The following is a 26,234-nucleotide window of genomic DNA, read 5'->3' as shown; positions in this document are numbered from 1 at the left end:
ACCTTTCTTCACCTGCATCTCGCTCTGCGACAATAGCCTGGAGTTTTCCACCCCCAAGCCTGGCTGGACTCTTTTCTGGAATGACCTTTTAGTGGTCCCCACAGAAGACCCTTCATCTACTGTACAACCACCGTGATAGATGGACTGAGATGGAGAAGCCATTCCCTCCAAGACTGAGACATGAAACCCCTATATGGAAAAGACTCCTTTTCTCCACAAGGACTGAAACCTCTAACCTGGGGGGGGGGGGGGGGGGGGGGGGGGGGGGGAGGAGGGCAGTGTGTGTGGGGGAGAACAACTGATCAAACTGAGATGTTTGCCTGCAGGTAGTGACCACTGGACCAAGAAGACAGTAGCTCTTGCCCACTGCTGACCAGATGACTATTGTGTTACCCCTCTCCCCTCCTTCACAATTCTCAATAGAAAATTCTACTAAAAATCCCCAAATTAGCTAGCTTAAACGAGATCTCCCCAGCATGAAAGTGACTCCTCGACTGGACCTCGACTGGACCACGACTGGACCTTGAAGAACTTCATCGCTTCTATGTTGGTAGCTATTACCTCCCTTTCTCTCAACCCTTTTCTTTCCATAGGCTTTCTCACTCTTTTCCCCAGTCCCCTCGAACGCATTTTGCTGTGATTATTCAATAAAGTACACTGGTTTTGATTGTAACTGCAAACCCCTTGTCATGTTGGTGTTTTGTACCCTGAGATCAAGTAACGAACCATCACAATCCTGTCCGTGAGGGCAGATCGTGACAGGGGTGAACGAGGACATACCATATGAAGGGAAAAGGGACAGTCCATGTGACATAACATCAAATCACCCAGTGCAGGACAACAACTAAATAACTATTTAGTGCACTACAACATTAGAGGTCTCTTCCAGCCTCATTATTCTGTGATTCTGTGATTCTTTGATACCTCTTATAATTAATGTTCTGTATTCCTCCATGTCTTGCCTTCCCCCAGTGCTGTTGTGGTCCCAAATGGGGCCCACTGTGGACATTTTCAGATCCCCAGGAGGTCTTTTGAGGCCCTCAGGAAAGGGAGCACATGCTCCCTTTTCCATATCCATATTCCATATCTGCCAGCCATGGGGTCCCCATCAAAACGATTTGCGGAAAGAAAACTCCACAACTTTTTAAAAGTTGTATAAGTTGTATGTTTATTACAGCACTGGACCCATGTGGGGATCACTCCCCCTTAAAGGACATGCCCATCCCTGAGAACTCACGATCCTTTTTTATCTTCCTTACTGATTCAAATGCATAGAATTTCACAATAGGTTCATACATATTCATTTTACTCATTTTGCATTACACTTGCAGCTAGTTTTAATCAGAAGGTACAGAAAGAACTCCTGGGTCATCCTGCCCTCACAGCCTCAGCTTTGGTTTTCGTCTGTTTCAAAGTTCAAGGGACCCCTTTTATCTCCTTTGCATTCTTTTCCCTCGGTTGAGGCAGTTCTGCGAACGCTGTTTTTTTGCGAGAGTTGGCAGTCTTGAGCTCAGACTAAACAACATATCCCATCTATGCAAGCGAGCTACAGACTTAATAATTCAAAATGGCACATTTCACCTAAATCTGAAATGAATTTCCACCCTGGAAAATTTCCACTCTGTTTCACAAGGGCCCCCCGCCTTTCTCACGGACGCGTCCCACCCTGCTTCCAGCCGTCTATTATCCTGAAGCTTCAATGGACCAGGACAGGTCCGTATGTATTACTGATGTGAAGCTCATGTTCATATATTGGAATTATGGAAATATGATCTGTCCAAAAAATAGTTATGAGGATGGTACTCACCCCCCCTTCCTCTCTTTTCTTAATCCAGTCTCCTGGTGTCTTTGGGCTTTCAACCTGTGACCTCCGGTAGCTCTGGGAGAGTCTGATAGATTCTGCCGAATATGTGTCAGGGCACGCCTTTTTCAAAAACTCCTAGTACCACAGAGGCGAGGTGTAAATCCTGGGCAGAGCCCCCATTTGTGAGAAATTATGTTCACTTCCACAAAATTTCAAACGTTTATTAAAACCTTATTAAAAATACAACAGAAGACTGAATAGAGAAAATAGTACGGTGCCTAGAGCAGAGGATTTTTCCCACCGTGTGCTTATCCACACAATGGAGGTTTTGCCTTTTACCCCTTTAGCCCCTCCCAATGTCCCAAACCTGGGCCATCCCCTGATAACAGCGTAAGGAGGGGTAAAACAAAAGTCTATAAAACTTCTCAACATATATACAGGATATTTGCCTTTTAGTTGTGACAGTCATCTATCACAGGCAGTATTCATTCAGCCTTAAGGATGTGCCAGTTGTCTCCAAGATGCAGACTCTATAATTATCTCAGAAAAGTTTTATGCTTAGCACTTCTTTTAAAGATAAAACAATTCAGGCCTCAACTAATGCTGAACTTTACCATCTTCTTTCTTTCTCACCCCAGCCCTTAGGTACATCTCACTCACTGCTCTCCTTCAGCTACCTCTGTAGCCTTCCCCAGTGAATTAAAGTGGCTCTCTTCAGGTTAGATACTCCACAGATACCATCATCCCCTGGATGCTATCTGTCTGAGCTTCATAATCCCAAAATCTAATTTCCAGACCTATCTTTAGAAAGAGCATACTGTGAAGCAATGGAACCAACTCAGATTTCAAAGAATGATAGAATGACCTTTAAGATCATCTAGTTTCAACCTCCCCACTATGACCAGGGACACCTATCACTAGACCAGGTTGCTCATTCAACCTGCCCTTGAACACTTCCAGTGATGGGCCATCCACAACTTCTCTGGATATCCTGTTCCAGTGGCTCACCACCCTCTTATTCTTCCTAATAGCTAACTGTCCTGGGGGGTTCTTTATCTCCTATTGGCTGCTCTATGCCCAGACATGAGTCTTGTAGCTTTAAGATCAAAGGGGGGTTGGGGGGAAGGTGGTGGAATTCTTTCAGTACCTATGTTCAAAACACAGATAACTCACTGTCATGGTTTTGCATAACATTTAGGGAGGTGATGAAGCCAACCTAGGACATTCGCTCAGGTTTTTTTTCCCTGCGGCTCTTGGCTTTCTTGTTCTCTGGAGAGAGACAGAGAGTTTTTTCTTTGCTTTTTAGCTATATTTTTTATTTAGTTAGCTGAAGCAAGAGGTTTTTCCTTATACCATGGCTTCTTCTTCTTCTTCTCCTGGAATTGCTCAGCTTTTCTCTGGTCCAAGTCACTAGAACACTGCTGGGGGCCCCACCACGCCACAGCCCAGAGCTCTGGATCCCGAAGGGTGCCTTACTGAAAGGACTACAAAAAAGACTCTGAATCTACCAGCTCATCTCTGCAGTGAGAGGTTGTATTATTTAACTTTTTTTTTTTTTTTTTTTCATGCTTGTGAGCACTCTGTTTGTTAAATTAACAGGGTATTTTTTTCACTTTCCTCCAGAGATTCTTTTTCGAACCTGAGGACATACTCATTTCAGGATGCTTCCTCAAAATTTGGCTCAAACCAAGACACTAATCTAAATCTACCCTCTTTTGCTTTAAAGCCATTTCAATTTCTAGGCCATTTCAACTCATTATCCTGGTCTTTACGTGCCAGCATGGCCAGTGCTTGCTGGGCTAATGATCACATGGCAACATTCCTGGGCAAGCTACAGACAAGGGGGCAGTGGGTCCCTCTTCTCTGTGCGTAGCACTTGCACAGAACTGCTATAGGGAAGATGCAAAATATTATGTGGTAGCACAGAATCATGCAGACATCTGGCACGAATAACAGAAACTTCTGTTATAATCTTCAGAAAATTCTGTAAAAGGAAAGCTTTTCAGTAATCCTGGGTTTCTCTTAATGTGCTTTTTGAAGTCCACACAAAGGCAAGAAATACCTAAAATGCGTAACTAACGCAAAATCCCAGTGGCTGCCAGTGAAGAAATCCTGTCTAGACGTTTGCATGTAACCTCCAGTGCTGTGGCTGTGCTACTTTATATTATGAAGCCTGTTACACTTTGACATAATAAAGTGGTTTGTAAAAGAACTAAAAAGGGCTGAACCAATCCTGGGAGCAGCTGTGGACAGCTAATAGCATAAAAGGAGTTTAGACAGAATAATGAAAGCATCAAAAGCTGAAAAAAAGTTTTTATTTTAACGTCATTTCTGCAATAACGACAAAAATTAAACAGAATAAGTTTCTTGATGTGAGACTAACTCGTAATAGGAAAATTGGACCACTGCTTAGACAGCAAGTTGTCTTTCAAACCATTTATGTCTTTATAGCTGTTGTGAAGAGGTTGCTTGCCTCCCAAAGACTGTAAAAATCATGATTTCTGTTAAGATGTCATCTCAGCTTTTTAACAGTAAAACACTCAGGACAACAGAAATGGTGTTTTTCCTACTTTTTGTTCAAGATCTCACTAATGCAAAAGCGTACACAAGAACTTGATGCTTTCTTGAGTTTACATGGTGTCAATTTTACCTCCAATGTAACATTTGGCATGCTCATCAGTGCTAGCATTGGACTGTAAAGTAAACAAGTGAAGTTTTGTGGGGAAAAAAATATTCGCTCAGAGTTTCCTTTTTGTTGCTGAATATTGCAGAAACCTATGAAAGGAATATTTAAGGTGAGCCAGTGGGCAACCTTCATTCATTTTCACTTCCAGTATCTTTTCCAAATCCTTTCTTTTCTCCGATACTTTAGTTCCTAATAAAAAAAAAATCAATACCTTAAATTAAAAAAATAAAATCTTCAATCCCTAATGTACTTTATTGAAAAGTGTTACCAGGGACTCATTCAGTACAGTTTGGCTGAAGGCTAATGGTCACATCCATTAGCGAATATTAGAGTTGGTCTGATCTCTAATTTTACAGTCATCTTGTCTTCAATAGCCTGTAGGTTTTCTTAGGCAGGCTGTTTGCAATGACAATGAATTGATCACTGCTGGACTGCTTCAAGAACTACATCAGCTTCATAGACAGTGTAATTAAACTTCCTCAGATTTACATTCACTCAGCTGTTCCAATTACTTCTGCCCTGTGCTGCAAGTGCTTGCCATAAAGAAATGAAACCGCCTAAATGAAAAATAATGGGTTTTTATCAAGCAAATGTATTTACAGTTTTAATGTTTTGGGGTTTTTTTTTTCTGTCTAGGTTTCAATGTCTATCAAGGTTTCAAGTAGTGAGGTTTGTAGCATCCATAATCTAGTTTATGGATGTAAAGTAATAGACTTTTGAAGTATAGAACTGAAGTAATTTGAAGTAATAGACTGAACTAAGGGCATGCCAAATGGAAGAAGGTAAAATAAATGCCAAAGGGGAAAAATGATCTGTGCTCTATCACTTCTGCAGTATCTATAGTCTAAGGCACCAGGTCAATAAAAAAATTGGTACAGAAAAGAAGAATGGCATGAAATAGTAAGGCACTTGGTGTTGCAATAGGTGAACAGCAGGATGCTGCTGAGGTATTTTTGTAGGCATCATGAGACACAATCAATTTCAGGAGATTTTCCTAATTATCCAAGGTGTCTTTGAATACATTAGTGATTCAAATTCAGGACAAATGAGGAGAGTACTCATATTAGAGGATATGACCCATATTTTCTTGACTCAGCCTAAAGTATTAAGACTATTATATCATATGACTGCTTGATCAGGGCAGGAATGCTTTGTTTGACAAAGTTAGCTGTTGAGTTTTTAGTAATTTAGGTCCAACTAGTAAATATAAATTACAATGAAAACTTGTCTAATATTAACATGCATGCTGCTCTAGAAGTCTAGCTATCATTCAGAGTGTGTTTAGAACAAAATGACAAAGAGAATGCTGCTTCTTACTAGAACAACTTGCTTTCACATTTTAGGTTCAATATGACTTTTGTTAAAACCAAAATTTTGTGTTTCATTCTCTTTCACACACTTTGGGTTGACCACAGAGTTTTCAAGTGATGACAGATTTTTTTATATCATTGAGATAATTTAGTATCTATCAGTATAAATATCAAAATCCTATAGGATCTTCTAACCCTACATAAGCTTTGGAACATTTATCTTATTTACACAACTGGGTCTTTCTCTTATTTCACACAACTTAGAACATCTGGGCACCAGGCTAACATTGAAAATATAAAGCAACAGCTCAGGAGGAAGGGAGGTGTTATTAAGCTTTAAAAATATATATTTCAAATTATCCAGGAGTTAATTTAATCTTAAAAATGCTGATGGTCTATATGAAATGAATTTTTATGCCTGTCTAGTCTCTGGTAAAAAACTTTCAGCACTAAATGGATTTTGACTTTAGTCATAACTTCTCTTAAATATATCCAGCAGGCTCAAGAACTAAGACTGATTCTGCTAAACACCCCATTCATGCCCACATTACCACCAAGAGTCCCACTGAAATTTTGCTCATAGCTAAAATTAGGATCCAATTTCACATTCCCAAAGCACTTCTTTCCATATGCAAATACTTGCCATGGCAACGCTCATGCCTACCGACCCCCCAGGAAGGAGAACTGGTCCTCCAGAGCTTTTATTCTGCCACAACTGAAAGCTTTTTGTCTCAGCAGAAAAGAGAAAAAAAAAAAAAAAAGGAACAAGGCATAAACATTTATTAGCACATCCGTTTATATAATTGCCACAACACAAAGACATAGAAGATGGAGCTGTCACCTGCTATTTTGGATTATGGCTCTCCAATATTCTTTAGGAGGACACCTTTAACTTTCAGTCATGTTTCTGACCAGTCTTTAGCCTTTCAGGATGAGCCAAGCAAAGTAGAATTCATTTTGTTGTTATTAATACTGTTGATTGGCATCTGAAGGACAGTTTTCCTCTGGGAAAAAACTGCAATGTTTTGCTGCAGTAACATATGTTTGGGGAGGCAGAGGTAAGGTATTTGTTATCAACTATATGATGGAAAAATGCTAGCCAGTAAAACAGTCTGTAAAGATCTACACCAGAGGAAGGGAAATCTTTGAATGATGGAAACAATCAGAATGTTTAGGTATCACTTTTGTGATGTTTGAGATGGCTCAAAAGCCTTATTGGGAAATTGGATGTTTGGAGTGGTTGATATTGGAAGCTTGGGATATTTGATACTGAGGATACTATAAGTTTAGTTTGAAATATTGACTTTCCTCAGAAGTAGTCTTTCTTGAGGGGAAAGAGCTATTGGAATAATTCACACTCCAAATGCAAAAGTTCAATATTTTAAAAAACCACTCAACAAAAAACCCCACAAGACTGAATAAAACTAAACTGATCTTGGTCTTCCTCATTCTGTTATTATGTTCTATTATTCAGTCTAGAACAGATGACTGCTGACAGTCATATTTTAACTCCAACCAGCAACCAAGACCTTCGCAGTTACTTGCTCACTCACTCCCTGGTGGAATAATGGAGAGAATCAGAAGAATAAAAGAGAATAAAACCTGCTGGGCTGAGGTAAAGACATTTTAATAGGTAAAGCAAGAGTTGGATGTAAAAGAAGAGCAAATAAAAGGAATTTATTCACAGCTTCTCAAGGGTGGAGAGGTGTTCAGCCATGTCCAGGAAAGCTGTGTTCCATCATACATGATGTTGCCTTGGGAAGACAAATGCCATAACTCCGGATTATCTTTCCCTTCCTCCTTCCTTCCCTCGCTTTATATACTGAGCATGAAGCCATATTGTCTGGGATATCCCTTTGTTCAATCCAGGACAGCTGTCTGAGCTGTGTCCCCCTCTGAGTTTCTTGTGCACACCTGCACTCCCAACCTACTCGGTGGTGGGGTGGTATGAGAATGGGTTGGTTTTGCACAGCCTGTTTTTTGGTAGCAGGGGGGGCCACAGAGGTGGCTCTTGTGAGAAGCTGCTGGAAGCTTTCACCATGTCCAGCAGAACCAATCCCTAATGGCTCTGAAGATGGACATGCTGCTGGCCAGAGGCGGGCTAATGAGAGAGGCTCTGTGATGACATATTTAAGAAGAAAATCAGAACAAAGTGGGGACACTGTTAATTCCAGCTAGACGGTGACACCAAGGTTAGTGAAGTAGGAGGTGTTGCAGGTGCCAGAGCTGAGATTTCTCTGCAGGCCATGGTGAAGACCATACTGAAACAGCTGTCAACGGGAAGGAGGGAGGGGCTGGGGGAAAAGGTGTTTTAAGGGCTTAATTTACTTTTCCTTATCCTCCTCTGATTTTGTTAGTAATAAATTCACTTTGCAACCTTACGTTGATCCTGTTTTGCCCTTGAAGTGTTTTTCTCCTGGTCCTTATCTCAACTCATGAACCTTTCATTAATTTTTTTTTCCTTTCCCTCTCCTCTGCCCAGCTGTGGCACAGGAAGGTGAGCGAGTGACTCGTGTGTGCCTGGCACTGGGCCAGTGACAAACTGTGACAATGTCCATCCTCTGCTGTGCAGAGGAGACCAGCTGCAGGGGCCCCTTCACCATGGGAAGAGCCACATTCACGGGAGGGACAGCAGAGTGGGGGTAATGGGCCATCAAAGGTCCCCCTCAAAGGGGTCCCCAGACCCTGCACCAGAGCACCACAACATGATGCAACAGATGCACAGTGTTACAAGGAAGAGTGTCAAACCTAGCCCCCTCAGGGGAGACACCTGGGCATTCCCATGTGGCCCAAATGTATGTTAATCCATTGGATTCTATACATTTTGGCAGGGTGGCAGGAGACCCTCACCACCAAGACCAGATGGAGGGAAATCATGAGATGTCATTGGGACCCTTGGGAGGGTGATATGTTTCTACCTAATCCCTGTCACTCTCCCTGTTTCCCCCTGGCTCCACCCTGTCTCTCTCTCTCTCCCCCTCTCTCTCTCTTTAACTCTTTTACTATTGAAAAAAACATATCCATTTTTTGGCACCAACATCTAACTTCATTTGGTTTTAATCAAGTTCTGGGGTACATTTCAAACCTTTCTGGGTTCAATCAATTTTATTCACAGCGACATAGTTTTTATTTTTTTTCTCTTCTATGTTTAAATTGGTTCATAACAGTATCTTACCCAGGAAGTAATGTCTGGTCACCTGTATTCAAGAAAAATCAACTCAGACCAGGAAGGAAGGAAAGGAACTCCTTAAATTAAAAAACCTTGAGGGCAAGAGAACAAATTGAGAAGAAAATTACCATTAAAAGCACCATCAAAACAAAATGCTAGAATTATCTTCAGCTAGAATAATAAGGAAAAAAAAAAACTGATTTACTGGACTTTGTTTGGTTCATAAAAGGAAAGATATGGAATAGTTGCCAATGAAAATAGGAGACTGAAACTGAGGACCTTCCAGTTCCACGTCCCTAACTGTTTGAGAATAAAGGAAAAAAAAAAAAGCATACATCATTTTGAATGGTTCTGGTTTGGTCCTTTTTTATATGATTTGTCCACTTCCAAAATAAGTTTCAATCTTATACATGTCTGTCATTCTGTCAGTCTCTCTACCTCCCTCAGATTTCATATTTATTAGTTATTTGACAAAATACACTTCAGCCTGGCTAATAAGTTCAATGAAAAGAAACTTGAGGAGAAGACCACAGTTCCTGACATCACCTCCCATAGGCCTCAGAACTGCTGATGTAATTGGGGAAACTGCCAGGTTTTCAGGAAAAATCTTTTTTGGGTCTGAAACAACAGTGACATATTCCAAACTAAATGCAGGTTGGGAAAAATCACATTTAAGTTAGCCTTATTCAGAGGCATTGAGAGAGAAGGGTAATACCAGTTATGAAGCAGAAGAAAAACTTCAGAAAAAGGCCAGGGGAAAAAGCTAGTAGTGTTTATAGAATGGGAGTGAGAGTGGGACAAGCGCAGCTGAGCAGGCAGTAGAATATGAGACAAGGTGTAACCTGTGCCACCTGGCCAAGGTGAAACATGGGTCTCCCCTTTGATGAAGCCATGTCAGGGATACAGTCTTGAGCTAAGAAACAGGGCAACATGCTACCTTGATTCTAGCATTTGGCAATCTCACAAAAAAAAAAAAAATCTGTTTTCATAGACTGTTAGATTTGATTTCTCATCCCTCACCCTGAAAATTAAAATGGACAAAAGTATTTTACCACATTTATATAGTCTTCTATCCAATCCTACATATAGATGTCATTAATTTAATACTGAGCAAGTATTCTGACCTCTTAATAGGTAATCACTTTATTGTCAGTTTCCTACTCACTGCCATTCACCCAAAATCAACACAGTAAAATAATAATTTTAGTAATTAGTCTGATCATTTAAGTTAGATAAAGGTAAGGGGCAGATCATGCCCAGTTCTCAAGTGCCCTATATCCATTGAGAGACTGATGTAGGACAGAATACATTCTCTCTATGAAGTGGTCTCTGCTGGATAAAGCAATCACTTCCCTTACTATTTCTTTTATCTTTTTGATTATAGCACAGAGCAGCATCATTAGGATTGAATAACAAAGCTCTCAGATTGCAAGTCCAGAGGAAAACTGCTTAAATAACAGAAATTATTGTACATTACCACTTGTGCAGGTTAGTGCAAAGCTTGTCATGATGTGTGTTCTTCAGCTTCAGGGGAGCCCGTCTGAGTCCCTTCTCACTTGTGTTGGTATAAATCTTGAATAATTTAATGCAAATCAATACATCATATCTGAATGCATGTCTGCATCAGGTTACTTGAGCATCTCTGCTCAAGGTTACTACTTCATTAATTTCTGATTCTTTATGGCTGTTGAACTGCAGGTTAATTTACTAAAACATTGCATATCTAGAATTTCAAGCATTAAAATGGCACTAGCTACCTAATTAACTAGAAATATGTGAATTATTCCTTTCCAACACTCACAGGAGATTATAGCATGATCAAGACATGATAAACTAACTTTCATTGCTCTTTTACTAATAAGACTCATTTCTCCACTCATTCTTTATTTCTGTCAAAACCACTTGCAAATAAAATCTCCATTTGCAGTCATTTGAAATTTTGAAATTTTGGATTTGCTGCAATAAATAGTCATATGACTTTAAATTCATTTGTACATTTGAATCTATACAAAATAGCTGTCTTTATTGTATTTTAATTCTGGTAGTAAGCAAACTGGGGCCAGAGGACACTAAAATCTGTTTTTGCACCCTTAATGACTCCCATGACACCGTCCTTAGGCCTTTGGGATCTCAATTTTCCAATGTGTTATGCACTCAGAATTTTAATAAAATCAAGACATCTTACCCAGGACTACTCAGGTCAATATGCACCCCACTAGACCCAAAAGGGATGGGGGAAAGTGTCCTATCTTTTTTAAGGGGTATTTCACTACTAAATGGAAAAGATTTAGCAGAGAAACTTCCATTACGTCCAATCCAAAGAGCAGGCCAATGACAGGCATAGAGAGCCAAAATTTCAGACCAGCTTCAGTGCAGACACATGAGCCAGGCTGAGCAGAATGCTAACAAATGAGCTGTTTGGTTTTTTCCATTGTTAAAAAACATCTTATTTTTATTGAATTTTGATCTAGTTCTTCCTCTGCTGAAACTGGAAGAAACAAATGTGCTAAAGGTTGTGGGTTTGATTTCTAAAACAAAGCCACTTTGTCAGAGAAGTCTTACAGGGTTCTTAAAAGCTGTTTGGAATAACACACGAAATCCTGCTGTGTATAAGCTGCTGTTCTCTGCTTATCAAGAAGACAAGAAGTGAGCCCCACAGAGGCATCATTAGCTCATTAGTCCTCCGACCCCAGAAGGAGATGTACACTCCTGCTTACATGCGTGCGTGGGCGCCCACACACACACACACACACACACACTCACACACACACACACACTCTTACATGATAACAGACAGTTTAGTACATCCAAAGGTCTCTGGTTATTATTTTAGCTGCTGCAGCACTAGTGCTTCCACTAATCTCCGAAAGCAAACTGGGCATTACATTCCTTTTAGCAGCAGCTTGCTCCAACAACTTTTGCCCAGAAATGACTGAGAACATTTATTTTTATTTTGAAGGATGATCTTCATGTCAGAACCCACATTTGCTTGGAATTCTCCAATGTCTTTGGCATTGTGGTATATAAAGCCGTGGTCTTCCACCAGTACAAATGTGCTCTGGGTCACAGGTCAGGTCCTAACTCTGCCTAGCCTGTTCTTAGATATAGAGCCAATAGTCTTAATGATAGTAAAAGGTTTTAAAATCATAGAAAATTCAGAGAGCTAGAAAGAAAGTTAGGTCCTGGGAAAATGTTAAAGGTAGGCCCTGGGAAAGTTAGGCCTTGTATTTGCTTAATCATGTGAAAATACACCTGCATAACCAGTAAATGATAAATTATATGATTGTTAGATGTGATGATTATTTAGTAATAAGATGTAATTATTGTTTAGTCATAAAAAGCATCATGAGAAACTATGAGGGGAATCATGATAAACCCATGCTTGAATGAAATCAATGTATACAATAGAAAAATGTAAGTTTAATAATTAATATGTAAGTTACATAATGACAGAATATAAAAACATGCTCATCCCGAACCCATGTCGGAGCCAGATTTGGGTCTTACCCCTGGCACCCAGAGCTCTGCATTAAAAGCACCTGAAAATCATTCTGTGATTATGTGCTCCTGAACGCTAACATTAATAATGAGGAAACAGACTGCTTTAGTATGGCTAGAGAACATTGAAGCACTTAAGGGTCATAGGAGTAAAAGCTTACATCTAGCTTCTGCTCCCTATACAGATGACCAGTTAGCATGGGGATGTATCAAGTTGAATACATAACTTCAAATATATTTTTCAGCTAATACAACAATGGACTGACTATAAATCCTTCCCGGAAAATCACATGAAGCTGAAAAATTCAACTTCCATCAAATTCATACACTGAAACAGAACTCAAGTTATACAGGTTGATACTCTTAACACAGGTCAGTATCACAATCACATGGGGTCTAATTTGATGTTAATAAAGCAAGATTGATGAAATATAAATAATTCTCACTACTTTTATTTTATTTCCAGAGGTTTAAAGTACTATACCCAAGTCAACTGTACTCTTTGTCTCCAAATATTTTGATGTTATAAATCATAGAATTACAATAAAAGATGTCTACTAGCCACACACAGATAAACACACACATACAGTACTTAATTCAGATATACAGGAGAAAATGTCTCACCCACTTAATGGAAAAGTACTTGAGCTAGACAAGGCAAATAACTGACAAAATATTATTAGGATAATTTTGCAGTCATTTTTTATTCCAAAATGTTGTATTTTTTGTAAACCTGACATTTCCATAACAGTGCAAGTGAATCAGAATACAGGTGAACACAAGCTTCTAAATACAGGTGACATCAGTAAGAGTGTACACATTCTTCCTATCACAAGTTCACAAAAAGAAATATACAATTTCACAATATGTAAGTAATAACGTTCTAAGAAAAAGAAGGGACGATGGTGCAGATACTCTACTGTGCATGCAAACCAAGCTCCAAAAGTAATTAGTCCTCATGCCAGTTTAATCAATGCACATTCAATGAACTAATTTCTATTTTCATTTATATCCAAGAGACCCTAGCAAGGGGGTAGACTTAGGATTAATTCTGTGATTCTCTTAATTCTTTAGTGAAAGCAGTATTATATATTTCCATGTCAAATTGATACTATGCTTTAAACTTGTGCAAAACTCCAAAATATGCCCATAAACAGAAGACATTCAAGAAAATTGATACTAAATATTGTCAAAGAAAAATTTTTCATATCTATTGATTTCAGCAAATTGGGCTACCTGCACATCACTGACTTGGTATGTGGGGTCATTATCATTCATGTGTTTAGGCATAGAAAGGGCTGTTTTTACTGTTATGCTTGCAGAAGTCCTTGCCACTTTGAAAAGATTGCTTAAGTGGTCTACAGACTTGGAGTTTACATCAGGCATAATTTCTCTCTCAGATAAGCCAAGCAACTTGTGAGTTTTTCTTGTCTGATCTTGAATCAGTACACTTAATTCACTTTAAAACTATTTTCTCCCTAATGCATGCAGATAGCTAATAGTTAATAAATATCGGTGAATACTGTAGTAATAGCCGACACCTGATGATGGTGGTGATAAAAAAAGCAAACAGGAATATGAATGTGGTCCATTTTTATAATTTGAAGCTATCATGAATATGGCAAGGAAGAGGAAGACCTGTTCTCAAGCAGATTTCTTGCATGTTCTCTGCATTCCAGTTTCCAAACTTCCAGCTGTTCTTTTACCACACTCTTAAGGAAGACGACATCCTGCAACCTTTCAATCCTGGTTTCACTTTCTACCACAGAGCATGGCCCTTCTTTCCTTTATATGGGTTTTATACCAACATGACATTTGCTCCTTATTCACACAAAGTGTAAAATCAAGTAGAATCTAAACCCAAGTCTTACAAAGTTCCACTATTTCTATTCAGAAATCCAAGAGCTTTTTGAAGAAACGTGTTTGAATGAATTGCAACTGGATTTCTTCTAATTCAACAAACAATTTGTTAAAGAATTACCAGCAATAAAAGTGGCAAGCTGAGATCCAGTAACACCTGCGTCTTTACTAAATTTCCTTCTAAATTCTTGAGGAAATACATTCAGTACTTGGAACACCCAGATAGGCAATCTCAAGACTCAAATATCCTAACATTTTAATCCTTGCATCTACTTATCTCTCTTAAAATTATCATATAAACAAACTCATGACTCAAGTATGTAACTCACATGAAAGACATAATGCTCACAGCATGTAGCAATTTATCACTTTGATAGCAACAGATCACAATCTTTAACAGTAGCTTTAAAACTATCCATCTTAATATTGATATGACTTAATTACCTTTAAAAAAATATTTAAAGGAATTTGTCAATGCCATAGTGGTTCGCCCAATTATGTCCTTCTGGTACCTCAACTGTACAGTCCTAGAGACTGCAAAATAAAACTTCATAAAGAGAACATTCTGTGCTGCCTTCTTCAGTGAGCCAAAGCAAGCTACGTCTTGCTAAATGTCACTGAAGAAATATTTTTATCCTCTCCCATCCAGGCTAGTAAAGGACAGACTCAAAATATAGAGTATCACAACTGTGAAACACTTTAGGTTCTGTAGCTTATAAATCAAATACCAAATTTAACTTAAAGAAAGAGATAGTAAAAAGATTTTTGGCTTATTTGTATTAAATGATCTATATAAGATATTACCAAGTGTTGTGAATTAAGCATATGAGGATTCCAGCTATTTTTATCTGCAAATCTCTCTTTTCTCTCTTGCATTGATGTTTAAAAGTACAATAGAATTTATATATATATATATATATATATATGTATGTATGTATTTCCAAAGATTTAGACACATATCAGTGCTTGAGTGAACTATATAACTATTCAATAGAAATTATAAAACATTGATACAAATATAAAGACATACTCAATATAAAAAGCTTGTAATTATAAAAAATATTCTTAGGTCAAAGTCTTCCCCTGAGGGCATACTACATAGTTGGATTCATAAATATTGCTCTGCACTGCAGCTTGGTTACCAAAGTTCAAAGTTCAACTCTTAAATGAAGTGTGAATTGCTCCAGTCACCTGACATGGCTGCAGTGGTTGCCTCAGGATATGTTCCCTAGCTTTTTGGAGTAATAAAGACACAGCATCAATGGGGTCTCCAAAAAATCTGGAGAAGATTCCTTCTTCCACATATGGAAGATACGAGAGCAGGACCTATAGACTAGCGAGTGCATGTCACATGACTGGGCAGTTTTGTTTTCATGGGTAGTTTACTGATTTTTCTGGACCCAGTTCCAACTATCTTCATTCTCCTTTCTGCTCTTTTCAGCCTCAATAATTTCTTTGTACCTCCGTCGGAAGAAGCCCATCTGCAAAGCAGAAGAGATGACAGTGGTAAGTTATTGAATCATTAAATTGAAACTTCTTGGTTGGTATGATGACAGATAACATTATGCAGAGAGAACTAGCCAAATAATTAGCAATTAATTCCTCCAAGTGCCAATCTGAAATCTTAGTTCCTTATTTACATCAATATAAATTAGATCAGACTGGGTCCCATATCTTCAGAAGAACTCTGCTCCTTATACATGAACTACTCTGAGGTAGGAATCCTCTTATATGAAGTATGAGCTAAAAAAAAAAAAAGAACATGAAGTAGTTCTAATAAATACAGACACGCAGAGCCAGATACAGGTTTATTAGTTAAAATAGAGACCAATGCTAAATTTGCAGCTGAACCTAAAACAAGGCTAACTGTTGAGTCTTAAGTAAATGCTGATGGAATTTTATGAACAGTACTCTCAGTGTCTACAACCCCACAAAACAAGAGGGACCAGAGGAATACAGTGCAGTCCCCCACCTCCACTTCTCAGTTCCAACTAAAATCACTGATAGTCACTTTTGCGCATCTTCTTGTTTCCTAAATCCTTGTACTTAAAGAAATGCAACTGGTTTTCATCTCAGTTTGGATAAAAATTCTCATATCCCGGTTTCTTTAAGTGTCTCAGATAAACATTATTTTAATAACAGACTTAAGCATTCAAGAATAACCCCTCAAACTTAGCAATGCATTGTTAAGATCACTGAATAAATATTCTGTTCAACATAATTAAGCATTTATGTAATTCCCACCACTCTAAACCTGTTTTCTTACTCCAGCTGTGTAAAACATGATGTTTTAGTCTTCTTTTATCAACCAGTTATTCAGTTATTGCCCCCCTTTATCCCCAAATTGCCTGTATGTAGAAATGTTTTGTGTCGTTTTGTCATTACTAAAATTCCACTAAATTGGACTTCTTAGTTTCAGTTTTCAACAACTTTCATTTTCTTCAAGGTTATTTTAATTCAAAAGGGTCTAAAAGGCAGCATATTCAATCTATCAAGAGGGCTTCCCCAAGACATCTTCCTAAAGTCTAAGTCCTTGCCTGTGCCTCAAATTACATCCTGAATTCACAGCAGCATGAGACCATGCACATACCATCCTATCATTAGTCCTTATCTCTGCCTCTTGCCTTCTGTGCAAAGGACATAGAAGCTGTAGCACAGTCTAACAAGCCCCTCTCTTTTGGTAAATGGAACATGCTATTAATCTAGAGATAAGTGTACTCTGCTAGGAGCATAGGTATACATTACATACATACCTACTGTCCTAGTTCCAGCCAAACAGGGATAATTTCTGCAGTAGCCAGAGGGGCACGGCTAGAACCTGGAGATTATTCTACATGATCTCATGTCATTTCCAGGGGTGGCGGGGAATCTCTTCCTGGGGAAGGGGTTCCTTCTGGTCAAGAAAGCAAAGTGGAAGGAACAGTGGGGTAATGCTGGCTCCAAGCCAGAGGGAGCAGTCCAGGCAATGTGGCTGCAGTCGAGACAGGCTCAGTAGAATTTTGCATATGAATCAGTCTTTTCTACTCTTTTGTTATTAATATTGTTGCTGTTACTATTTGTTTTCTTATCTCATTGATGTTTCCAGTAAATTGTTCTTACTACAACCCATGACCTTCCCATTTTGTACCTCCAGTTCTCCTCTCCATCCCGCCTAAGAAGCGTTTAGAGTGTTTCAGTGGGAACACTAAATTCAAGAATGCAATTCCTAAAGCATGACAGTCTAATATGGTGCCAAGTGGGTCACAAAGGTTATGATAACAACAGATCTGCCTAGAGCAGGCTGGAAACAAACTTAATCTAAGCCTTTGTTGTATTAGGTACAGAGCCACTGGCTACAATGTTGCTTGATCTGTTCATGTGGTTGTGGTACTTAATCCTGTATATACTCTATGTCCTCCTTGAAGTGCTCTTTTTCATAGAAGGGAGAAGGATCAGAATTACTTTGTTGATGTATCACACAATTACTTTGTGGGATAACAGTTTATCACATGATAACATGTAATGATGGTCATTTGGGGTTTTTATTCAGTGTTGTTCTCCTACCTTTGCCTCAAGCACACTATTTGGTAGTCCAGTAAAACTTGTACCCAGTCTGTTGGGGGAGAAGGGAAGGATGACTTTCCCCAGCTTTTTACCCCCTTTCCTTCTTCAGGCCTGTTACAACAGCTTTGGACAATTTTAAATTCCGTTTGGATGTTAAGGAAAGCATATTGTTGTTGCTAAGTCTGCTCGGTATCCTCAGTGCAGTCCACACCATGGTTAGAATTAAATAACAGACTTTTAACATGATCTTTCAGAGATCTGCCCTGATGGTGGATAGTCATGAGTGGCATGGAATGTGAGAGAAAAAGGCTGAGTTGCTGGAGAAATTATCTGCTCCAATTACTTGGGAGTTCATCCCTGAACAACTACAGGACACTGATAAAGTGACAAAATATTTGCAAGGAGAATGCTGTGGCAATTCCAGACAGGAGCAATTTATTGCAATATGCTGGGCCCAGACTATGATTTACTGGACACTGCACTGTACTAGGTAACACCCTCGGGTGGAGGGGAATGAAAACACACCAGCAGGCACTGTGGCCACTCAAACTGCAACTGAACCAGATGAACAACTTGTGCCTGTAGCAGGTGCCCCTATAAAGAAATTCAAGACAAATTTAGTTTATTTAGTGAAGGATGAAGAGGAATAGGGCACTCACAACAGGAGGAAGAAGCAGGGCCAGAGAGAATCACTTGATCCCTACCTTCAGGAGGGCTGCAAGATAGGCAAAAACATTTCAGCCACCAGTCAGGAGAGCCCCTTGTGACCTGCCTGTTCTGTTGCTGGGATATCACAACATGCAATATGAAACTAGATGGTAGTGAAGCCAGGCAATTGGGATCCCTGTTCCAGCATGTAGGCATTGGCAAGGGGATTGGAAAGAGGACAGAAACTCTCAGCCTCTGGAGGCAACATCTGTCAAGCATGAGGGAACAGTATTCTCTCATGGATGACCTAATAGTGCACCGAGACAAGTGGAATGCCATGGAGAAAGGTATTCAGGACCTGAAAGAATTAGCTGTGCTGGAGGTAATCTATAAGAGATTCAAATAACAAATAGTCCCCTGTAGATCCAGATCAGATCCAGGGTACACAATCCATGTGGCAGAAGTTTCTATGGAGTGTGCCATCATTGTACACCAACCCTTTGGCACTGATGTCAATGAAAGAAGAAGAAACACTGCTTCAGGTGATCACCCGACTTCAACACTATGAAGTTCTTTTTTCCTTCCTAGCAACCTGTGCCTTGGCTGTGAAAAGACTGAACAAGACTGCAGACAGGCTTGAAAGACTCAAGCAACCTAGAGAGAAAATGTCCCATGCCCCTGCCAATATGGAGCAGAATCTCTGCTATTGGGAATATGTACCCCTCTGCTGGAGAGAGGGGTACACTCCACGAGGTAACCTGCAGTTTTACCTGCACGACCACAGAGAGGACGCGAGAAAGTGGGATGGAAAACCCACCTCTGCCCTGACAGCAGGGGTACATGAATTGAGAGGAAGAACAACCCCCAATGGAAATTCTTCAAGGATATTCCAGTTTCCAGAGGGCAAGTCTTCAGACAGAATGGAAGGGCTGAATGTTATTTCTGATCCTCTTGAAGAGATCTCTAGTTCATGTTTACAAGAACTGAGCAATGACTGCCATGACTAGAACTACAGGGGCCCTGCCTCCAGCCATGTGGAAGAAAGGGAGAATCAGATCTACCGGACTGTGTGGATCCCATGGCCTGGCACATCAGACCCACAAGAATAATAAGGCTTCCGTTGACACTGGCACACAGTGTACCCTGATACCATCAAGATCTGTAGGGGTATGATCTGTCTCTATTTCTGGGGTGACAGAGGGGTCCCAACAGCTCTGGAACCTGAGGTGAGCCTGATTGGGAATGAATGGCAAAATCACTCCATTTGGATTCACCCAGAGACCCCATGCACCCTTGGTATAGATTAACTCAGGAGAGGCTATTTCAAGGACTCAAAAGGGCATTGTTGGGCCTTTGGGATAGGTGCTGTGGAGACAGAGGAAATTAGACAACTGAATACCTTGCCTGGTCTCTCAGAGGAGCCCTTCTGCTGTGGGACTGCTGAGGGTGGAAGAACAACAGGTACCGATCACTGCCACAACAGTGCATCATCAACAACACCGCAACAACCTGACTCTGTGACCCTCTTCCACCACTGAGTGCTTCTGGTGAAGGACATGTCAGACCTCCAGTATGAGCTGGAATCCAGGTTCCCACAGTTTGCCATGCATTCATCCAGACAGAACTGAAAAAGGGTGAAGCTCCAGAACAGTTGCAATACATTGATGACATCATTGTGTGTGGCAACACAGCAGAGGAAGTTTTTGAGAAAGGGGAGAAGATAATCCAAATCCTACTAATGGCCAGTTCTGTCACAAAGCAAAGTAAGGTCACTGCACCTGCCCAGGAAATTCAATTTTTAGGAGTAAAATGGAAAGATTAAGATAATCAGATTCCAATGGGTATGTGGATGGAATCCTACACGGCAAGTCACAGGAATTATTGAGAGACAAACTGGATCAAGTCAGATTGCAGTGCTGAAAGCTGTCCAGCTGGGTTTAAATATCAGTGAATGCAAGAAATGGCCAGTGCTCTACCTGTACACTGACTCATGAAAGGAAGCATGAGTGGGAGTGGCTAGGCTGATGGAAAAAGATCAATTTCCAGCACAGAGATAAACCTCCCTGGGCTGCTGAATTCTAGCAAGACATCACTACCCAAACAGAGAAGTTGACTGTATGTCACGTAGACATACATTTATGTCTTGTCATATGCAAGTGTCAGGCTACTGAAGAACACAACAACAGACAGGTAGATTAAGCCGCCAAGATTATAGTGTTTTAGGATCTGGACTGGCAACATAAGGGTGATTTTCTTCTGGCTTAGTGGGCCCATGACAACTCAGGCAATCAGCGATGAGATTCAATATACATATGGGCTTATGATAAAGGGATGGACTTAACCATGAACACAGTCTCCCAGGTTATCCACAACTGTGAAACGTGCTGCAGGCCAAGTAAGAAAAGCCCCTGTGGTACGGGGGACAATGGCTGAAATAGAAATATGGGGAAGTCTGGAAAATTGATTGCATCACACTCCTGCAAACCAAGGCAAGCGCTACATTCTTACAATAGGGGAAGCAACCACCGGATGGCTGGAGACCCACCCTGTGCCTCACACCATTGACAAGACCACCATCTTGGGCCAGCAAATCCTATGGTGACATGACACCCCAGAAAGAATTGAGTCAGACAATGGAACTCGTTTAAAAAAATCACCTCATAGACACCTGGGCCAGAGAGCATGGTAAGGAGTGGGTATATCATACTCTCTCTTATGCACCAACCTCTGGGAAAATTAAATTATACAAAAGACTGTTCAAAAACCTCATTCAAAGCAATGGGCAGTGGAACCTTCAAACATTGGGATCTACATCTAGAGGCTACCTAGTTAGTTAACATCAGAGGCTCTACTAATTGAGTTTGCCCTGCTCCATGAAAGCCTCTACATACCAGAGAAGGGGATAAAGTTCCCAGGGTGCATATGAGGAATATGTGTTAGGGAAGACAGTTTGGGTTAGTTCTGCCCTCTAAGGCAAAGGCAAAGCCATCTGCGGGATTGTTTTTGCTCAAGGACCTGGGTGCACATGGTGAGTAATGCAGGGACAGAGAAACACAATGCGTACTTCAAGGGGATTTGATTTTTGGGTAAGAGCAGTCTGTAATGCTGAATTGCATATCAGTTGCTGAATGACACTGCTACTGTATGCCATAACCACCATGGATATGGACTGCTCCAGATACACCAGTTATGAGCTCCTGATGCAGCTTGCACCCACCCAACAGCACACCAGCCCTCCTGCCCTGGAAGACAACCTAGGACAGAGAGAATCCAGTGTCATAGACTATATGAACTCAACAGACCTCTTGGAGGAATGGCCATTGACTATAAAAACTATACCAGTGCTGAATATACATACATACCCCCCCATATATACCTGTATATATATACACACACCACACACATATTTATGTATAGAGTTGGAAGGCGTAGGATCTGGGCATGACATTCATGATATAGATAAGGGGTGGATAATGTCCTAGTTCCAGCCAGGACAGGGTTAATTTTTGTAGTAGCCAGAGCAGGCATGGCTAGAACAGGGAGGTTATTCTATACCACCTCATGTCATTGGTGGGGGCAAAGGGAAGACAGTTTCTTCAGGGGAGAAGGATTTCATTCCAGTTGAGTAGGTGGGGGAGAGGGATTGATGAGGTTTGTTGGTTCTGAGCTGGAGGGAATGGTTGGGGTAGCACGGCTGTGGTTGGGCCAGGTTGGGCACAGTGAGCCTTTTGCATGTGAATTACTCTTCCTTTTATACACTTTTGTTATTAGTATTGTTGTTGTTTGTTTTCTTACCTCATTTTTGTTTCCAGTAAATTATCTCAGCCTGGGATGTTTACCTTTTGTGCTTCCACTCCTCTTCAGCCCACCATACGGCAGCAGGTAGCGGCAGGGAGGAGTGAAAGGCTCAAGGTATAAGTGGGAGCAATAAATTAAAGAATACCATTCCTAAACCACAACGCCTGCAACTACTTCATAAATGCACAGTAGGTAGATATACATATAAATGCTCATGATCTCAATGTTGCAAAGGTCCCATGACCTGGATGCCCCCCTGAATAACTGCAATTAAACCTTAAAAGTAATTTCTTCAGTCATTCTTGTGCACATGCATGGATAATGGTGTTTCTGTTCTGAAAAATCAACTCACAGAAGTGACTCTGTTGAATTTTCTCGCTTCCTAGCCTCTTTCAGAAGACTGTATGAAAGGATTCAGAAACAGAGAATTGGAGAGGAGTTTCTCTAGTTCCCAACTCTTCAAACTTACTCTAGAAGTGAAATCAAATTCTGGTTTTTAGCAGAAAAATACCATTACTAGTAATTTTTGTACTTGGACCCACAAGCTATACCAGTGCAAAGAATTTGTTTTGAGAAGACATCCTCAAGATTGCATCATCATAAAGTCACAGTGAAAGTTCACCAGTTCACCAGCCAACAGAATTCAGCTCAGTGGAGACTGCAAGCGAATAGCAGAAGTTTCTCTAGATTTTCAGTCTAAAATGGAAGCGAATTATTATAATGATAACAACAAAAAAAATTGTAAGAGCCAACTACATTCCTGTTCTGCTTACTTTCAGCAGTGAATAATTACTTTCATACTTACATATGCTCAGGGAGCAAATGTTATGAAAATGTGAGTGGCTTTTTTTTGTATTACCAGTTTTTGTAACAGAACCTACATGTTCTATGCATTAGAAAAGAAAACCGCCAAGAGAAGTACAATTTCTAGTTTTAAAAACAGATTTTAAATCCTTAAGGTTTTCATCTTTCATGCAACCATTTCCTTGGTACAGTAAAACTTCAAGAGAAAGTTATAATCAAAATTATAGAAAGGCTTTTTAACATTTTTGAGAGCCAAACAAACAAACCCCAACTATTTCCCACTGATATTTTATATAAAAGATGTCTGTTTCTGAACATCTGCTTCAGGAATTGTCTTTAAAAATTGGCAAGGAGGGTTTTGGTATTTTACTCTTTTTTGGATAAAGAATGCTGTCGTATAACTTTCTGGTAGGGATAAAGAGTGAGCTAAAAACTGTTATAAATATTAATGAAGCATGAAACCCTACATCTAGAGGTGATTCCACTATGAAGTGGATGTGTAGTGTAGTGTAAATGATGTGGATACTGTAAAATTATGAAGAGGACTTCAGTGCAAGCAAAAAGAGAAACTGGACCATAAGGATTTTTTTTAAATGTTTTCAGAAATAGTGGTGAGGGATTAGATACATTTCCCATCCTGCAGAGACAACAACGTTCTTTGTTATGTGACACTGTTCTTTAGTGACATACATTTACATTTAATGTAATAAAGTCCCTCATCAGACCATCAACAGAAAGAGGGTTTTTTTTTGTAATTGCCATGAAGAAATCACAACATAGTTATTGTCTCACAAAAGACCACATATCCATCTCCTTACAATTAACTCATTTCATTCAAGAAGGACAGCAGTATTCACCATATGGGGAAGGCTGGTAAGTACCTTTGGCAAGCTAGAGATAACAAGTAAATTTAACATACAATGATGGGTAATAAGGAGGCAGACAACTGGACCAAAGCAGGAGAGTTGATATAACATAGCGTTGAATATGTACAGGCTCTTTTATCACTGAGGCTGAAGTGACACCAGGTCCCTTTTCCACGGCTAATGCAAAGCCATTAAAAGAACTGAAAAAACCCATTGAGGAAAGCACTGCTGGGACTCAGTCCTGAATTTCAAGCAAGGAAGGGAGAGATCCTCATTTTTAAGAGGAGTATTGCTGTGATTTCATTTGTAGAATGGGTGTTTACAGTGGACCAGTGGCTGCTAACACTTGTTTTATAGGCAATGAGTCTCTAATATTGTTAATTTCTCCCAGATTTTGCCTTCCATATATGTATAGACACACGCATATGTGCACACATACAGTTATATGTATAAAGCAAAGAAATACTCAGCTCCAGAACTGTGACGCCATCATGGAGTCTGTGACCTCACACATCCTCATCCAAGGAAAGCTCTGATCAGTAAACCTCTGCCTGGGGAAGGCACTCATGAGAAGAAGAGCAACAGGAGAGTGCATTTACAGGAGGCAAAGAGAGACTGCATGTCCTGGTTTAGGGCAAATCTGGGAGAAAACCTCCAAAAGGGCTCCTCCAGAAAGCAAGCCCACACAGCCCCTCCCCCCAACCAGTTCGGGAAGAATTTCCTTAGAAAGAAGTGGCAGAAAACCTGTTTATTTAACAGGCAAAGCACTCCCCAGCACAAGAAATGAACAATACAGGATTTTTCACAAGAAATGAACAATACTGGATGACAAAATTCATTCACCTCTCTGAAGAGATGACCAATTCAGAAAGTCTCTCCTGGGAGTGGTTGCTCTGTTATCAGTCCCTCTGGCACTGGGAAAGGCTGCTGCCCAGAGTAGGCCCCAGCAGGCTACAAAGTGCAAGTTCTCGGTGTTTCCCTGGGTCCCAGTCTGGAGCAGGTTCGAACAGGTCCAAGAAAAGGGAAAGAAAAACAGTCCAGGGAAAAGTCGGACTGCCTTAGCTAGCTAAAATAACTAAAAAGCAAAATAATTTCTCCCCTGTCCATGCCCAGACAACAACAGTGGAGTTCTGTGTTCCAGTTCTGTGGGGGAGAGTGCAGGTGATAACGAAACTCCGTGCTTCTTCTTCTCCCTGCCTTCACTGTCAGAGCCAGTCTTGAAGGCACAGAATATAATATCCAGCATAAACAGAACACCTGATTGGGGATACAAGCATCATAATGTCACCCTAGGACACTGTGAAAAGCTGTGGAAAGCTGAAGGGTTATAAGGGAAGAGGAGGCATCATCCACTAAAGACAACGCAGGAAATGAGAAAAGGATAGATGGGCTAGAATAACTAAATTAAAGGATGTGTGTAAAACCCATGGATGGTTTCAGGTTTTGAATCTAAACCACCTACTTATAGCAGCTCTAATACTTGAAGCACCTCCAGAAAGGACTGGTTATTTTTTGTCACTTCAAAACCTGAAACCATCCACAGGTTTTTACACACATCTTTAATTTAGTTATTCCAGGCCATGTACCCTTTTGAAGCACAACCTTACATTATATGTTGAGAAGAAAGCCTGTTTCTGGCAATGTTGAATAATAAAGCAACACAAAAACTGTTAGTCTGAGATGGGAAATTACACCTATTATTGTGAAGTTATTTCTTGCCATGTGACAGCACTGTCAAGTCCTCTATTCAAACACAGGTATTTAAAGTCTTTAGCTTACACAACTCCCTTTAACTGCCATGCCAGATTTAAATCTCTTCAATCCCAAGTAAATCATATCTAACAACACTCACATAGAATAACATTCTTCAAGCACCCACAAAAATGGAAAACTTCAGTGAAAAATAATTTCAAACTGTTGAATTATCATCACAACAATTAATTATCTTATTGGGTTTTCTTCTGCTGCTACTTTCTGCATATCCAAAGGCTGAATTACTAGATCTTATTTTTTCCTAAACTCCAAAGGTATAAGCACATACCCAACACATCCTGAAGTATGGGACTGTGGCTATCTCTCTAGGATGTGAATTATAAATATGTTTGAAAAGTGTTGAGTTTACAAAATAAAATTTAATTTGCAACTGGCAAAAAACAAAGCTGATCAGAGGGCAAGCTATATCTGCTTTTATTTTATTCACTGCTTCTAAAGTGTTTTTATCATGCCCAACAAGGTTTATTCTACCAAT

The 26,234-nt window shown here is 40.0% G+C and overlaps 1 protein-coding gene across 3 annotated transcripts in view; it reads right to left on the bottom strand.

Annotated features, from left to right (window-relative positions):
* Window positions 1-12,727: 12,727 nt before the first annotated feature.
* Window positions 12,728-26,234, bottom strand: part of ITGA9 (integrin subunit alpha 9) — a 237,722-nt gene continuing 224,215 nt past the window's right edge. The window contains exon 28 of one of the 3 annotated variants that reach the window (XM_038123406.1): window positions 12,728-15,808. In XM_038123406.1, the coding sequence (XP_037979334.1) occupies window positions 15,710-15,808 (99 nt within the window). In that variant the 3' untranslated portion in view covers window positions 12,728-15,709. The remainder of the gene's footprint in view (window positions 15,809-26,234) is intronic. The other 2 variants (XM_038123404.1, XM_038123395.1) reach the window with 2 other exon arrangements.

This window comes from Motacilla alba, chromosome 2 (genome assembly GCF_015832195.1).
Source record: "Motacilla alba alba isolate MOTALB_02 chromosome 2, Motacilla_alba_V1.0_pri, whole genome shotgun sequence".
Taxonomy (NCBI): domain Eukaryota; kingdom Metazoa; phylum Chordata; class Aves; order Passeriformes; family Motacillidae; genus Motacilla; species Motacilla alba.
This window is presented reverse-complemented; position numbering and strand designations above follow the sequence as displayed.